General features: G+C 67.7%; 1 protein-coding gene across 5 annotated transcripts; it reads left to right on the forward strand.

The window, feature by feature from the left end:
* The first annotated feature begins 2 nt into the window (after positions 1–2).
* PTPN23 (protein tyrosine phosphatase non-receptor type 23) lies at positions 3–16,422 on the forward strand. Of its 5 annotated transcripts, none has more exons than XM_068145778.1 (25): positions 3–133; positions 2,405–2,479; positions 3,372–3,499; positions 4,815–4,891; positions 5,020–5,069; positions 5,894–6,025; positions 6,426–6,506; positions 6,637–6,768; positions 7,497–7,544; positions 7,722–7,778; positions 8,240–8,298; positions 8,767–8,846; positions 9,015–9,129; positions 9,578–9,643; positions 9,961–10,106; positions 10,593–10,913; positions 11,024–11,178; positions 11,285–11,436; positions 11,739–11,918; positions 12,136–14,302; positions 14,606–14,790; positions 15,041–15,145; positions 15,246–15,384; positions 15,480–15,596; positions 15,669–16,422. In XM_068145778.1, the coding sequence occupies exons 1-25, from the start codon at positions 50–52 to the stop codon at positions 16,173–16,175; spliced, it is 5,358 nt and encodes a 1,785-aa protein (XP_068001879.1). In that variant the 5' UTR covers positions 3–49; the 3' UTR covers positions 16,176–16,422. The 5 variants fall into 5 exon arrangements, with proteins under 5 accessions (XP_068001879.1, XP_068001880.1, XP_068001882.1 ...); XM_068145779.1 differs by having other exon boundaries at positions 14,609–14,790; XM_068145782.1 differs by having other exon boundaries at positions 4–133; positions 13,765–14,302.
* The last annotated feature ends 30 nt before the right edge of the window (positions 16,423–16,452 follow it).

A 16,452-nucleotide genomic window follows, 5' to 3' on the forward strand; every position in this document is an offset into this window, starting at 1 on the left:
GTCACTTCCGGCGGCGGCGGGCGGGCGGTTCCGGCGGGCGCAGGCCGGGATGGAGGCCGTGCCCCGCATGCCCATGATCTGGCTCGACCTTAAGGAAGCCGGGGAGTTCGCGTTCAACCCTGCCGTCAAAAAGGTGGAGGGAACGCGCAAGGGGCGGCTGAGGCCCGGAGTGGGGCTCCGGGGGGGGGCGGAGCGGGCCGGGCAGGGGCGGAGCGGGAGGGGCCTGGCAAGGGAGGGGTGGGCTTGAAGGGTAGGGAGGGGGAGCAGCGGAATTGGGGATCGGTGATGCAGGAGAGGGCTTGGGGACTGCCAGTGGCTCCGTGAGGGGTGCTTGGGGTTTGTGAGGAAGGAGAGTGCTTGGGGAGGGATCTGCGAGGGGGCCTGGGGGTCGCTGAGAAAGGACGAGAGTCCCTGAGGGGTGGCAGACGGGGTCCGTGAGGAGCGCCTGAGCTGCGGGCAAAGGGGATGCGTGCAGCCTGTGGGGGAGGCGTGCGTGGGGGGTGGGTGTCGCGGACTCTGAGCGGGGGGTGAGGTAGGTGAGAGGATGGCTGGAGGGGTGGGGGAGGCCTGGGGGGCCGGGGAAGGCTGGGACTGTGGGGCAGGGCTGTGTCAGGGGCTCCGTGAGGGGTGCTTGGGGCCTTTGAGGGGAGGGAGGGGAGGACGGGGAGTCTGTGAGGGGAGCTGCGGGGGCAAGGGAGGGCTTGGAGTGTGGAGCAGGGGGGATGGTGTTAGTGGCTCAGGGAGAGTATGTGGGGTCTCTGAGGATGAGGAGGGCTTGAGGAGGGCTAGAGGGGCTCTGCAGATGTTTGGGGTCCGTGAGGGAGGAGAGTTCAAGGGGTGTGGGGCAGGGAGGCTTGGGGATCTCTGTGGGGGATGTTTGAGGTGTGAGGAGCGGGGGGGGGTCCTTGAGAGGGCCTGGAGGATAAGGCTGGGGATGGCTGGGGGTCGAGGTTGTTGGTCAGGGAGGCTGTGTGTGAAGGTGGGGAGGGCTGGGGCAGGGCCCTGGGGGGCTCCCTGGCGCGATGGAGCAGGGAGCGGGGTCAGACCCCGCAGATGGCACAGGGGCAGCAAGGCCACAGCCCTGCCGCTGTCATCCCCGGCCCGGCCCTGCGCCCGCCGCTGCCTCCCGAGGGCCTCCAGCAGGTCCCTGCAGAGCTCTGCTGCTGGGGAGCAGGAGCGTGGGGAGGGGGCATCCTTCCTGCCTGCGTGGGCTCGGGACGGGAGCTGCTGTTGCTGCCGCGGGCTGGTGGCCTCGGGGCGGGGAAGGGCTGGATGGAGCCTCCCGGGCAGGCTGCGCCTCCAGCCTCGCCAGCGCCGCCCGCAGCGGCGAGTCAGGGTTGTGGCTGTGCGGGGACGGCGCTGCGGGAGGGGCTGGGGTCCGTGCTGTTCCTGTCGCTGCCTGCGCCGGCCCCGCGGGCCTTGGGGGCGCCGGTGTGCTGCTGGAGCCCCGCAGAGGAGCTCGGTCGGCGGGGCCGCCCCTGCGGCGGCAGGAAGGAGCCGCGGGAGCGCCGAGCTGAGTCATGCTCTGCCGGGACCGGGGGCGGCCGGCTGCGGGCCCCGGGGTGAGGCCCCGCGGAGAGCTGCGGCAGAGGGGGTGGGTGGTCTGGGGGTGTGTGCAGCGGCCGCCGGGGCGCATCAAACCCTCAAGCTGGGGCAGAGGGGCTGTGGATCCCCAGCTCCACCCTCTTGCTGCCGGGAAAGTTGGAGGAACCCTTGGAGGACCCCAAGCCGCTTGGGGAGTGCTGTGCCCCCCAACAGCGCTGCGATCTGAGGGAGCTTGAGGCAGGTTTGGGGAACTTGGTCCCTCCAGCTCCCTCCATGGTGGTGGGGAGCTGGAGCTCGTCACCAAGCACCTTCCTCAGGGATGCTGAACACTTTTGGCCAAGCCCCAGGGCAGCTCCTGCCTGAAGAGCCTCTGGTGGGGGCTGTGGCACTGTGCTCTTCCTCTTTGCCCTGCACTACCCCGTTTTGCTTCCCTTTTGGCCCTTGCTGCTGTGAGCTGCCTCCCTGGGCAGCCCCTGGTGCTTGGCAAGTGGCTTTGTTTTCACCCTGGGGGATGGGGTGTGACTCCGGAGTGACTCCAGCTTGGCCTCTCCTGCTTGCTGCTGATGCCTCACGACCTCACACCTGCTTGGCTCCAGCTTTTCCACCCCGGTTCTGAGGTCCCTGGCCCCAGACTGCTGCCTCTGCAGGTCCTTGTGCTCTGGCTTTGTGTTAAGCTGGGGTTCAGCAGGACCCAGCCGAGATCTGGGGCTCTCTGGGGAGCTCTGAAGCAGGAACGCCCTGAACTGCTGCGTGCTGCTGGAGTGGCTGTGGGGATTCTCCCTGGGAAGCTCCAGCGCTGGGGAGGTGTCTGTGGGGGTTGGGCAGGGCCAGGCTCTCATCCCCTCTCTCCCCTCTCCAGTTTGTCCTGAAGAACTATGGGGAGAACCCCGAGAGCTACAACGAGGAGCTGCGCAAGCTGGAGCTGCTGCGGCAGGTAGGCTGCCCCCAGGCCCCGCCCCCCCAGGCCCCGCCCCCCGGGCCCCGCCCCGCCCCGCGCCTCGCCCCCCCCGGGCCCCGCCCCGCGCCTCGCGCCCCCCCGGGCCCCGCCCCGCGCCTCGCGCCCCCCCGGGCCCCGCCCCGCGCCTCGCGCCCCCCCCGGGCCCCGCCCCGCGCCTCGCGCCCCCCCGGACCCCGCCCCGCGCGCCCCCCCCCGGGCCCCGCCCCGCGCGCCCCCCCCCCGGGCCCCGCCCCGCGCCCCCCCCGGGTCCCGCCCCGCGCCCCCCCCGGGCCTGCCCGAGCCAGGCTGTTGCTGGCTCAGCTCCCACTCCCTGCTTGAGGCTGTGTCTGCTGCCCCCCAGCGGCTGCCTGCGCCAGGAGCTGTGCTGCAGCGCTGCTGTGGCTGCTCCTCTTCCTCACCTGTGCCCGTGGGTGAGGCCTTCCGCGGCCTTGGGCTCCCCAGAGGGCTCCAGCTTGCAGGGAGTGTGCAGAGGCTGGGGGGTCAGCTGTGCCTGCGCCCCTGAGCCGGGGGGCTTCTGTGTGGGATCCAAGTTCCCTGTTGGGTGGAAGGAATTGCTTTGTCCAGTTGGTGCCTGAGGGCTCCTCAGGGAATGACTCAGCCCTTTGCTCCCAGCTCTGCTGCCCAAGTGGCTGTTAGTCACTGGGGACAGGGGCGTGGGGCTGCTGAGCAGCTCAGAGCTGCCTCAGCCGTGGGGGAGAGAACCACCTGGAGCCTTTCCAGGGCTCTCCTGCGCCCAGCACGGCTTCGCCGTAGCAGCAGCTCCCAGGACACCCCCTTGGCACTCATTCCCCAGTCCCTCCTGTTTATGTCATTGGGGTGGCTTCCTCCTCCTCTTCCTCCTCTTCCTCTCTCCCCTCTTCCCTTCCAGAGTGCTGTCAACGTGCCCAGGGACTTCGAGGGCTGCAGCACGCTGCGGAAGTACTTCGGCCAGCTGCACTACCTGCAGAGCCGCATCCCCATGGGTGCCCAGCAGGAGGCAGCCGTCCCCATCGCCTGGTGAGAGGCCTCCTGCCCCTCTGGGGGCTGCCCCTCGGCACAGGGGCACAGATCACAGCATCTTAGGGGTTGGCAGGCACCTCCAGAGACCACAGAGTCCAGCCCCCTGCCAGAGCAGGAGCAGAGAACCCAGCACAGGTCACACAGAACACATCCAGAGGGGGCTGGAAAGGCTCCAGAGGAGGCTCCACAACCCCTCTGGGCAGCCTGCCCCAGGGCTCTGGGAGCCTTACAGAAGTTCCTCCTCATGCTGAGCTCAGCAGGAGCTTCCTGAAATGTTCAGGCTGATCCAAGGCAGAGTGAGTGCTCCCCTGTCCATCTCCTTCAGCAGTGTCTGATGCCTCCTAGACCCTCAGAATCACAGAATGGTTTGGTTGGACTTGCCAGGGCAGCACCAACCATGGCCCCAGCAGTGCCAGGGCAGCACCAAGCCATGGCCCCCAGCAGTGCCAGGGCAGCACCAGCCATGGCCCCCAGCAGTGCCAGGGCAGCACCAGCCATGGCCCCAGCAGTGCCAGGGCAGCACCAAGCCATGGCCCCCAGCAGTGCCAGGGCAGCACCAGCCATGGCCCCAGCACTGCCAGGGCAGCACCAACCATGGCCCTCAGCACCACAGCTCCAGGGCTTTGAAACCCCCCCAGGGCTGGGGACTGCAGCACTGCCCTGGGCAGCCTGGGCCAGGCCTGGACAACCCTCAAGGGGCAGAAATTGTTCCTCCTGTCCAACCTAAACCTGCCCTGGGGCAACCTGAGGCCATTTCTTGTCCTGTTACTTGTTCCTGGGGAGCAGAGCCCAAGCCTCACCTGGCTCCAGCCTCCCTTCAAGGAGCTGCAGGGAGCCAGAAGGTCTCCCCTCAGCCTCCTCTTCTCCAGCCCCAGCTCCCCCAGCTGCTCCTCCCCAGCCCTGCTCTCCAGACCCTTCCCAGCTTTGTTGCCCTTCTCTGGCCCTGCTCCAGCTCCTTGATGTCCTTCTTGGCATGAGGGACCCAAAACTGACCTCAGGGTTTGAAGCCCAGCAGCAGTCCCTGGGTCTCCCTTGGGAAGTGATGTGCTGCCTGGGGCCATGTGAGGCAAGCTGTCAGGCAGCATGGCTGGCTCTGAGCTGCCAGCAGGACAGGGTGACAGTGCTGAGGTCTCTGTGGGGGCAGTTTCATGGCTGTGTGGAAATGATGCCTGGGTGTCCAAAGAGGCTCCCAGCCCCTCCAGCCCCTGGGTCTGGGTGCAGGAGAAGCCCTGCTGTGAAGCTGGGAGTGCTCCCCTGGCCTGTGCCCAGGAGCAGCAGTGTCTGCAGCTGAGCTGAGCTTCCCTCCTTGCAGGACTGAGATCTTCTCAGGCAAGAGTGTGACCCACGAGGACATCAAGTACGAGCAGGCCTGCATCCTCTACAACCTGGGTAAGAGGCAGCTGCCCCCTGCACAGCCCTCCACTCCCACCCTGCTGCCTGTCTCTGGCCACCTTGCCACAGATGCTGGCTGCTGCAGGCGTGGGGAGTGGGGCTGGCAGGGTCTCCTCTCTCCACAGGGGCCCTGCACTCCATGCTGGGAGCCATGGACAAGCGAGTGTCCGAGGAGGTAAGCGTGCCCCAGGCCCTCCCCTTGGCCTTGCTCTCCTCTGGCTACAGCCACAGGCATCCCACACCAGCTCTGGGTGTCTGCTGTGACCCAGGATTGCTGCAGAGTGGTGGGAGGGGTCACCTCCCTCATGGCTGTGGCCCCTCCTGCCCTGGCACTGCCATCCCTGCTCCAGCAAGGCTCTGCCTGCTTGCTGCACCTTCCACCCTCGGCCTGCAGGGCCAGGAGGAGAGAGATCTGATGTAGCCTGGGGGAAGCTGTGAGCTCTTCAGGGCCCCAGGGGAGTCCCAGGCTTCTGGTAGCTGTTTTAGAGGTCTTGGAGCAGCACAGGGAGCATCTAACCCCTGCTGCACTGGGGCTTATCACCCTGAACCTCCCTCCCCCCTGTGTGAGAGGAGCTTGCTGCTGGGCTGCTGCTGCTGGGCTGCTGCTGCTGGGCTGCTGCTGCTGTGCTGCTGCGCTGCTGCTGGGCTGCTGCTGCTGGGCTGCTGCTGCTGGGCTGCTGCTGCTGGGCTGCTGCTGCTGCTGGGCTGCTGCTGCTGGGCTGCTGCTGCTGGGCTGCTGCTGCTGGGCTGCTGCTGCTGCTGGGCTGCTGCTGCTGGGCTGCTGCTGCTGCTGGGCTGCTGCTGCTGCTGTGCTGCTGCTGGCTGCTGCTGGCTGAGCCTCTGCGCACTCCTGGTGTCCCTCAGGACCTCGGGCTCTGTGTTGAGCCTCATGGAATGGTCTGGGTTGGAAGGGGCCTCCAGGCAGCCCCCTCTGCAGGCAGCAGGCCCCCCCTGAGCTGGGGCAGGCTGCCCACACTCCTCTGTGTCTCCTGTGCTCAGGGCATGAAGGTCTCCTGCACCCATTTCCAGTGTGCCGCCGGCGCCTTCACCTACCTGCGGGACCACTTCCCCCACTCCTACAGCGTGGACATGAGCCACCAGATCCTCAGCCTCAACATCAACCTCATGCTGGTAGGAGCTGGGCTTCTGCCTCCCCTGGGGCACTGCTCACCCCTCGTGGCACCTTGGAGGGAGCTGCTGCTTGCCTGCCAGAAGAGTGCTCCTAGGGCTGGGTGCTCCCTGTGGAGTCTCAGTGCTTGGAGCTGGGTGGGACAGGAGCCCAGTGCCCCATGGGGGCTGTGGTCCGTGGGTCTGGGCTGCTGTGAGTGTGAGGAGGTCTCTCCTGGGGAGGGAAGGAGGTTTCAGCAGGGAGGGGGAAGGCTCTGGGCCGCTCTGCTCCCCCTGGGGTGGTCCAGCCCTCCCTCGGGGACCACGCTAGAAAGTGGCTGGGGCTGATGGGTGCTGCCAGGGGTTGTGGCCTGGGTCCCAGCTGCAGGGAAACCCAAGTTTGCCCCCGTGGTGTCGTGGGCAGGGCCAGGCCCAGGAGTGTCTCCTGGAGAAGTCCATGCTGGACAACAGGAAGAGCTTCCTCGTGGCCCGGATCAGCGCCCAGGTGAGCTCCTGGGCAGCTCCTGCTCTGCTCAGCTCTGGCTGCTGCTGCATCCTCCTTCCCCTCCCTGCTGACAGCTCCACCCAGGAGCTGGGTCTGAGGGGGCTTCCAGCAGCCACCCCTCTCTCCCCAGGTGGTGGACTACTACAAGGAGGCCTGCAGGGCCCTGGAGAGCTCGGAGACAGCCTCGCTGCTGGGCAAGATCCAGAAGGACTGGAAGAAGCTGGTGCAGATGAAGATCTACTACTTTGCTGCTGTGGCCCACGTGAGTGGGGATCAGCCTGAGGGCTGCTGCTGGGCTGGGGAGGGGGGCACCTGCCCTTTGCCCCCACCCTGGGCTGGGCTGCTCACAGGGTCACAGAAGGGAGGGGTAGGAAGGGACCTCCAGAGATCACTGAGTCCAGCCCAGAGCAGGGGCACCCAGGGCAGGGCACCCAGGAGCACAGCCAGGTGGGTTTGGAGTCTCTCCAGAGGAGACTGCACAGCCTCTCTGGGCAGCTGCTGCAGGCTCCAGCATCCTCACAGCCAAGAATTCCAACTCGTGTTGAGGTGGAGCCTCCTGGGGTCCAGGCTGTCCCCACTGCCCCCTGCCCTGTCACAGGACAGCCCTGAGCAGGGCCTGGCCCCTGCTGCTTGCCACCCACCCTGCAGACCCTGATGAACACTGATGAGATCTCCTCTCAGTCCTCTCCAGACTAGCCCCAGGGCTCTCAGCCTTTCCCTGTCACTGATGTTCCAGTCCCTTCATCATCCTCACAGCCCCCTTTGGAGGCCTCTCTGGCAGTTCCCTGTTCCTCTTGAGCTGGGGAGCCCAGACCTGGACACAGCACTCCAGATGTGGTCTCACCAGGGCAGAGAAGGGGGGGGAGGAACCTCTCTTGACCCCTGTGGAGCCCCACCACAACCAGCAAAGGGCTGTGGCCACTCTGAGGCTTTCTTGTGCACTGCCCAGAGCCAAGGGGCTCTGCCACCACCCCCTGTGTTCTCTTGCAGCTGCACATGGGCAAGCAGGCTGAGGAGCAGCAGAAGTTTGGGGAGAGGGTAAGCAGAGCCCTGCCAGGCTCCCAGCAGGGGCCTGCCCTGGGGGGAAGGAGGAGGTCCAGCAGGCCAGGAGTGTGTCCCTGCCTCCTGCTGTGTGAAGCTCTGGCCCTCAGGCACTGCTGGTGGTGTTCCTGGGCACCTGCTTCTGTGGCAGCCTAATTCCTGCTCTCTCTGCAGGTCATCTACTTCCAGAGTGCTCTGGATAAACTCAACGAAGCCATCAAGCTGGCAAAGGTTTGTGCCCACTCCATCTGGTGCAGCAGTGCCTGGCTTTGGCATTGCCAGGCTGGCAAGATTCAGCCTGTGGCAGTTTCAAATGTTCTGTGCCACTCAGCAGCTTGGCAGCCTCTGGTGGCTTCCCTCTGCCAAGGCCAAGGCTCTGCTTGGCCTCCCAGGGCTGTGTGGGTGTGGTGAGAGCCACTCAGGGGCAGGTTGGCAGCTCTGGGAGGGGCTTGGCTGTGTCACTGTGGTGGGCTCCCCTCAGAGCCCTTGGGGTTGGTGCCATGGGGGCAGTCTGAGGCTTGGACATGGAGGATCTGGGGCTGTGGGGCACAAGGAGAGCTTGTGGGGCACAAGGAGAGCTTGTGGGGCTGACTCAGCTGCTGCTGGCTCCTGGGCACTCTGGGGCTGTGGCCAGGGCTGCTGGGCCACTGCTGCCTGTTCCTGCCTGCTCTGACCCCCTCTGACCTCCACAGGGGCAGCCAGAGACCGTCCAGGAAGCCCTGAGATTCACCATGGATGTCATTGGTGGCAAGTGAGTCCTTGCACTGGGCACCTCTGGGCCTCCTGTCATCTCCCTGTGGGTCACAGGTGCCTGGGGAGCATCCCCAGTGCCCCCAACATGCAGGGCTGAGCACCCTGACCTGCCTGAGGCTGGAGGGGTGGGAGCTGCATTGTGCTCTCCCCTGAGGGATCCAGGGCCTGACCCTGGGCAGGGGGCATCAACTTGAGCATGGGAAGTTCCATCTAAACCTGTGGAGGAACTTCTCTCCTTGGAGGGTGGCAGAGCACTGGGGCAGGCTGCCCAGAGGGGTGGTGGAGTCTGGGGGCATTCCGGACGCTAGGAGGTGTCCCCCTGGGACCTTCCCTAGGTGACTCTGCCTTGGCAGGGGGTGGGACTCGATGTCCAGAGGTGCTGTGGTCCTGTGAGAGTGCTGGGGGTGAGCTGGAGGAGCCAGGGGTCCCATCTGCTCCTCAGCAGCACCTCCCTGCTCCTTCCTAGGTACAACTCAGCCAAGAAGGACAACGACTTCATCTACCACGAAGCTGTGCCGGCCCTGGACACCCTGCAGGCTGTGAAGGGTGAGCAGGGGCAGTGCCAGCTCCTGTGGGGAATCCAGGAGGCTCTGGGGCCCTCAGGGCTGGTAGAGCTTTGTGGTCTGCAGGGATGTGGCAGCAGAGAAGGTGCTGAGCAGGAGGAGGTGGCAGGAATCCCTGGGGGTTCAGGCAGGCTTTGTGTTTGCCCCCCAGGTGCTCCGCTGGTCAAAGCCCTCCCGGTCAACCCCACGGACCCAGCTGTCACTGGCCCAGACATCTTTGCCAAGCTGGTGCCCATGGCTGCCCATGAGGCCTCTTCCCTCTACAGGTGAGTCCTGTGCTGTGCTGTAGGCATAGGACAGCCAGGGACACAGCCTGGGGCACACCAAGCTCAACAGGCAGCCCCCAGCCCAGCCTCTCCAGGAGCTGCTGGGAGCCAAACACTCAAGATCCAACTCCATGTGGCCCTGGGCAGCCTGATCTAATTGGAGGTGTCCCTGCTGACTGCAGCAGGGTTGAACAAGATGACCTTTGAGAGCCCCTTGCAAGCCAGTGCAATCTGTGGGTCTGTGAAACCAGCCATGGTGGTGTCCTTGGAGAGCCACCAGCAGCCCCAGGCTGTGCCCCCCTGCGGCTTCAGGGTCCCTCCCAGCAGCTGGAGCTGCCCCACAGGGCCTGGGGCTGGAGGAGACTCCAGCCCATCCCCTGGTGGCTCAGGGCTGCAGGTTCCCAAGCCCCCTCAGAGCACTGAAGGTGTCTTTTCTCCCCCATGGCAGTGAGGAGAAGGCCAAGCTGCTGAGGGACGTGATGGCCAAGATCGAAGCCAAGAACGAAGTGCTGGAGTACGTCCGAGCGCCGCCCGGAGCCGGGCCCCGCTGCTGGCCTCCCTCTGGCCTGCCACAGGCTTGTCCCCACCCCCACTGTGCCACACTGAAGGGGGCACAGACATCCCCATCCTGTCCCCCCCAAACTGGGATCTGACCCTAGGGGGTTCCAGTCCCAGTGACTGATCCCCAGATTCCCTTTGCCGAGGGCCCTGGGGGAGATCCTGCGGTGCTGGGCCCAGAGCTGGCCATGCTTTGGGGTGGGATGGAGCTGCAGGGAGAGGGAGGTAGGGGAGATTCTCCCCCTGCTCAGGGCCTTGTTCTCCTGCCTGCAGCCAGTTCATGGACTCCATGCAGCTGGATCCAGAGACTGTGGACAACCTGGACATGTACAGCCACATCCCCCCTGTGCTGATGGAGAAGTGTGCGGCGCTCAGCGTGCGCCCCGACACCGTCAAGAACCTCGTCCAGTCCATGCAGGGTGAGACAGGGACTGGGGCATGGGAAGGGTCTAGAGCCAGGAGTCTTGTGAGGAGCAGCTGAGGGACCTGGGATTGTTGAGCCTGGAGGAAGAGGCTGAGGGGAGACTCTGCAACTCCCTGCAAGGAGGCTGGAGTTGGTCTCTTCTCCCGAGGAACAAGGCCCAGGGTGAGAAGAAACAGCCTCAAATTACCCCTGGGAGGTTTAGGTTGGACATGAGGAACAATCTCTTGCCTCTGAGGGTTGTCCAGGCCTGGCCCAGGCTGCCCAGGGCAGTGCTGCAGTCCCCATGCCTGGAGGGGTTTTGAAGCCATGGAGCTGTGGTGCTGAGGGCCATGGTTGGTGCTGCCCTGGCAGTGCTGGGGTAAGGGTTGGACTTGGCTGAGCCTGAAGGTCTCCTCCAACCTCAGTGATTCCAGGAGGCAGGCAGGGGCCCGGAGAGCTGCTGGCAGGGGGAGGTTCAGCTCTCTTTTCCCCTCCCCTCCAGTGCTCTCTGGGGTCTTCACTGACGTGGAGGCTTCCCTGAAGGAGATCCGAGACCTCCTGGAGGAGGATGAGGCTCAGGAGCGGAAGCTGCAGGAGCTCCTTGGGAAGGTCCCAGCCCCCCAGGGGTCGCCGCCAGCACCGTCCCCAGGGCTGGCCGAGGTCAGCAAGGAGTGCTCCAAGTACCTGGAGGTGCATGAGAAGGCCAGCTTCACCAACACCGAGCTCCACAAGGCCATGAACCTGCACATCAGCAACCTGCGCCTGCTCAGCGGCCCTCTGGAGCAGGTCCGCGCCGCGCTGCCCTCCCCCGCCCTGACCGAAGGTGAGGCAGGGCCCTGGCCCCGGCGCGTGGGCGCGAGGGGGCCGTGGTGTGGGGGCACAGGGGGCACGGGCCGGCTGCTTACCCCCGGGGCGCCCTCCCTGCGCCCCCAGATGACAAGCAGGTGCTGCAGAACCTGAAGAGAATCCTGGGCAAGGTGCAGGAGATGCGGGAGCAGCGCGCGTCCCTGGAGCAGCAGCTGCGCGAGATGATCCAGCAGGACGACATCACCGCCGCGCTGGTCACCGCCGACCGCTCCGAGATGAAGGTAGCTCCGGCCCTGGGGCGGCCTCCGCGCCGCAGCGAGAGCGCTGCCCTCTGCCAGCCGCCCCCTCGGCGTCCCTGGCCCCCCAGCCTCTCGCTTCCCTCGTCAGAAGCTCTTCGAGGAGCAGCTGAAGAAGTATGACCAGATCAAGGTGTACCTGGAGCAGAACCTGGCCGCCCAGGAGAACGTCCTGAAGGCCCTGACGGACGCCAACGTCAAGTACGCCGCCGTGCGCAAGGTGCTGGCCGAGGTGGAGCACAAGTGAGTGCTGTGGGGCTGGACGGGGTCAGGGCAGGGGGCAGAGGCTGCCCCTGGTGGGCTCTGCCTGCCCTGGTCGGGTCTAGGTGCATGGGAACGGCCCTCACCCCACCCCAAGAGGGGGCGCCGCTGGCTTCTCTAGTCAAGGGAGGTGGGGCCAGCACACAGCCCTTGTCCTGTCCCGCTGCCCCGGGGCCGCCGGTGGCTGTCGGTGCTTCCGCAGTGCCGATCCCAGCTGCCTTCCTTGGGCACCTGCCTTCGGCCTGGTGTTGCACCTCTGCTCCGCCCCTTTGCCCTGTCTGCAGGTGGAACACAACTGTTCAGACCTTGGTGGCCTCCTATGAAGCCTATGAGGACCTGATGAAGAAGTCCCAGGAGGGGAAGGACTTCTACACCGACCTGGAGGGGAAAGCAGCCAAGCTGCTGGAGAAGGCCCGGGCCGCCTGCCAAGCCGCCGAGGCCAACAGGCAGCAGATCCTGGAGAAGTAGGTGGTGCTGGGCCTGCTGTGCAGCCTCTCACCGGGCTGCAGGGCTACACTGACACTCCCTGGGAGGGGGGGAAGCACCTCTGGGGGTCTGGGCTGTGGCTGGAGGCTTCGGTGTCACTGCGGTGACTGAGGGGGCAGCGGTGGGCAGCACCCGGCTGGGCCTGCCGGGTGCCAGTGGCCCTGTGCTAAGCACCCCTGCCCCCCACCCTGGCAGGGAGATGAAGAAGCAGCCTCCCCCTCGGCCCACGGCCCCCAAGCCCCTGCAGAAGAAGCAGCTGGAGCTGGAAGCCGGCGGCGGGCTGGACGGCGCCGAGCTGCCGCTGGGCTCTCTGGTGCTGCCGGAGCTGCCGGAGGAGCTGCGGAGCCTGCCCCCGGACGTGCTGGCCGGGCACCTGGCCCGCCTGCCCCCCCGCTCCCTGGCTGCCCTCGCCCTCAACCCGGCCCTGGCCCCCGGCCCGCGGCCCCCTGAGCCCTTCCTGGCCAGCGCCCCGCTGCCGCCCTTTGCCCCTGCCCGCTTCCCGGGCACCCCCTCCCTCCCCGGCCACTACCGGCTGCCGGCGGCGCCTGCCTCGGGGCCGGGCCCCTTCCCAGCCCCGCTGCTGCAGCCCTCTGCCCCGCAGGTGACCGGGCCTGCCCCCATCTCAGCTGCTGCCCCCCAGCTCTTCCCAGCTGCCCCACTGATGCGGGCACCGGTGCAGCCCGGCGCGGTGCCGGTGCAGCCAGGCTTCGTGGGGCCCCACGTGCTTCCCGCCCGCTCCTCCCCGCAGCACGGCCCTGGCCCCGGCCCCAGCCCTGCTCCCACTGCCTCCTATGGCCTAGGCCAGCCCGGGGTGCCTGCAGCCAGCCCCCTCAGACCCTCTGCCCTGGGCCCTGCGGCACCCATGGGTGCCCCGCTGCCCATGGGTGCCCCTGAACTGGCCGCGGGCCCCCGGCCAGCCACCACCACAGTGGACAGCATCCAGGGCCCCATCTCCAGCTGCACTGCTCCCCCCCGGCCCCCCGGCCCCTTCCTGGCTGCACAGCGCCCGGGGGTGCCCCCAGCCGCCTTCCCCTATGCCCAGGGAGGGCTGCAGCCCTTTGGGCAGCCGCCTCAGCCCTCCTTCCCTGCTGGGCAGCACCCCCACACCTTCACCTCCACCGCGCAGCTGCAGCCTGGCATGGAGGTGCCTGCTCGGGCCCAGGGCCCCCAGCAGTTCCCCCAAGCCCCCTTCGTGTCCCCAAGCAGAGCCCAGGTCCCACTGCCCTTCCAGAGGCCCCCCCAGCCCCAGTTTGCCCAGTTCCCTGGCCCCGGGGGGCAGCTGCCCCCACCAGCCTCAGGGCAGCCCCCCTTGCCCCCACAGCTTTACCAGCTCCCAGGGCAGGACAAATTGCCCCCTCAGGGTCTTGCCCCGCAGACAGGGACCCTGCCCTTCCAGAGAGCACCCTGCCCCAGTGGCCCCCCCGGGCAGCCCCTGCACTCTGCCGTGCTGGGGGGGCTGCAGACTGTGCCCACCAGCTCCCCTGCTCTGCCCTTCTGCCCCAGCCCTGCTCCCCCCAGCAGCCAACTGCCCCCCGGGACCATGGCCATGGGGCCCCCTCCACCCACCCCTGCCAGCCAGGCTGCCCCCCACCACATCCCCCCCTCGCCCAGCCCTGGCCTGGGCCAGCTGCCAGGCACAGTAGTGGTCCAGGGCCCCCTGGTTCCCTCGCCAGCCCCCTCCCCGCAGCCAGCTCTGCCCATGCAGCCCCCGGCGCTGGTGCCGAGCTCCGGCAGCGTGCCCCAGCGGCCGCCGCCCGCGCTGACGCCGAGCGAAGCCTCCTTCCAGCGGCAGAGCTCCTCCACCGACGACCTCCTGTCCTCCAGCCCCGAGAGCCAGCACGGCGGCGCCAAGGCGGCCGTGGGGCTGCTGCAGCCCACCAAGGCAGACGCCAAGGAGGGGCAGAAGCCCAAGGCCCTGCAGCTGATCGAGGCCGATCCCTACGAGGAGCCGGAGCGCGTCCTGCGGCTGCTGGCCGAGCTGGAGCGCTTCCGGGGGCTGGTGGAGCGGCTGGAGCGGCCCGGGCCGGGCGGCGGCGCCACCGAGCTGGACCTGCTGTGGAAGGAGCTGCAGGAGGCGCAGGAGAGGGACGCGCGGCAGCTCTCCATCGCCATCGCCCGCTGCTACTCCATGAAGAACCGGCACCAGGACATCATGCCCTACGACCGCAACCGCGTCCTGCTGCGCTCGGGCAAGGACGACTACATCAACGCCAGCCGCGTGGAGGACCTCTCGCCCTACTGCCCCTCCATCATCGCCACCCAGGCCCCGCTGCTGGGCACCGCCGCCGACTTCTGGCTGATGATCTACGAGCAGAAGGTCTCCATCGTGGTCATGCTGGTGTCGGAGCAGGAGCTGGACAAGGTAGGACCTGCCCTGGGCGCCTGCTGGCTCCTTGCAGCTGGTTGGGGCTAGGGGGGGCTGCAGATGGTGCCTGCCGGCTCCCCTGCTCTGCCCTTCTGCCCCAGCACCACTCCCCCCGGCAGCCAAATGCCCCCTGGGGCCCTGGTGCTGGCTGGGACAGGGGTCCTCAGCCCTCCTTGTGCCTTGATGTCACCCTCTGGCAGCTCCACGGGGGCCAGGAGGGGCCCCTGGGGAGGTGGTGGTGGTGGCCCTGGCTGGGGAGCCGGGGGGCCGCCTGACTGGTGCCCCCTTCCCTCCCCGCAGCAGAAGGTGCTGCGGTACTTCCCCCCCGAGCGGGGCCAGCCCATGGTGCAGGGAGCAGTCACCCTGGTCCTCACCAGCCTGAAGGTCACCCCCACCCACGTGGAGAGGATGATCACCCTGCAGTACCGCGACCAGAGCCTCAAGCGCACCGTCGTCCACCTCCAGTTCACCTCCTGGCCAGAGCTGTATGCCACTAGGGGGCACTAGGGAGCACTGGGAGAACGATGGGATGTGGGGGGGTGGTCCTGCTGCAGCTGGGGAGGGTAGTGGCTCTTCACCTGCGTGTGGGGACTTCACGGCTCCAGACCCCGGGGGGGGGGTCCCATGAGGACTCTTTGCCTGCTGGTGGGAACCTCAGGACTCTAACCCCCATGTGGGGAGGGGGTTTGGGGTAGCACTGCCCCACCCCACCCACTATCTGCCACTTCCCCTCAGGGGTCTGCCTGAGAGCAAGGGGAGCCTCCTGCGCTTCATCCAGGAGGTCCATGGCCACTACCTGCACCAGCGGCCGCTCCACACCCCCATCGTGGTGCACTGCAGGTGAGCAGGGGCTGGGGGAGGCAGCTGGGGGGGGCTGCTGGGGGGGGCTGCCCCCCTCCCCGGGGCCTGTCACAGCGCTGGGCTCGGGGTCTCTCTGCAGCTCCGGGGTGGGCCGCACCGGCGCCTTCTGCCTGCTCTACGCGGCCACGCAGGAGGTGGAGGCAGGCAACGGCATCCCCGAGCTGGGCCTGCTGGTGCAGCGCCTGCGGCAGCAGCGCAAGCACATGCTGCAGGAGAAGGTACTGGCGGGGGCACGGGGCCGAAGCCCCTGCCGGGGGCTGGGGGCGCTGTGGGGGCGCTGCTGCGGCGCTCACCCTGCCCTTCTCCCTCGCAGCTCCACCTGAAGTTCTGCTTCGAGGCCGTCCTGCTGCACGCCGAGCAGGTGCTGCAGCGCCACGGCGCGGGCACCTCCCCCGCCCTCCCCAAGGCCACCAGCGCTGCCTCCCCCAAGGTGGGTGCGGGGCTTGGGGGTGCTGCGCGTGGGGAGCCCCCCCAGGGGGCTGATGAGGCCTTTCTCCCACAGCTCTACTCCCAGCAGGACCCCCAGGACCTGGTGCTGGGGGGGGACATGCCCATCAGCTCCATCCAGGCCACCATCGCCAAGCTGAGCATCAGGCCCGGGGGGGCCGGGGGGGAGCTGGAGGCTGCCCCTCCGCCCGAGGCGGGGGAGGCCACGGCGCTGCCCGACGGGCTGACGGAGGGGGGCGCTGCCCCCGAGCCTCCCCCCTCGCCCCCACCGCCGCCAGAGCCTCCCACCGCCGCCCCCAGCAACAACCACGTAGCAGCCGAGAGCCCGGAGGCCCCGGGGGGGGAGCCGGCGGCGCCCCCTGCCGCCCCTGCCTCCTCCCTGGAGCTGCTGGCCTCCCTCACCCCCGAGGCCTTCAGCCTGGACGCCTCCCTGCGGGGCAAGCAGCGGATGAACAAACAGAACTTCCTGCAGGCGCAGATGGGGGAGGGGCTGCGGGGCCCCCGGCCCAGCGACGACCCCCTCAGCATGCTCGACCCCCTCTGGACACTCAACAAGACGTGAGGGGAGGGGCGTGGGGGGGTGTCCCCAGAGCCACCCCCCAGCCCAGCACTACAGCCCTGCCCTCCCTGCTTTGGGGCTGGCAGCACCCCCGGGGCTGTTGGGGCAGCCTGAGGGGGGCTTGGGCTGGGGGTTTCTGCCTTTCCTGTGCCCCCAGCCCCTCTGCTTGGTACAGGAGGCTGCAGTTGGACTCACTCAGAACTGACTTTTTCAGCTCTTTGCTACTAAAATAAAGAGGATTTGATCTGCAGCAGTGCTGGTGGGGGGGGCGCGGGGGGCA

Source organism: Melanerpes formicivorus, unplaced genomic scaffold (genome assembly GCF_026170545.1).
Source record: "Melanerpes formicivorus ecotype bairdi unplaced genomic scaffold, bMelFor1.0.p_v2 SCAF_13, whole genome shotgun sequence".
Lineage (NCBI taxonomy): Eukaryota > Metazoa > Chordata > Aves > Piciformes > Picidae > Melanerpes > Melanerpes formicivorus.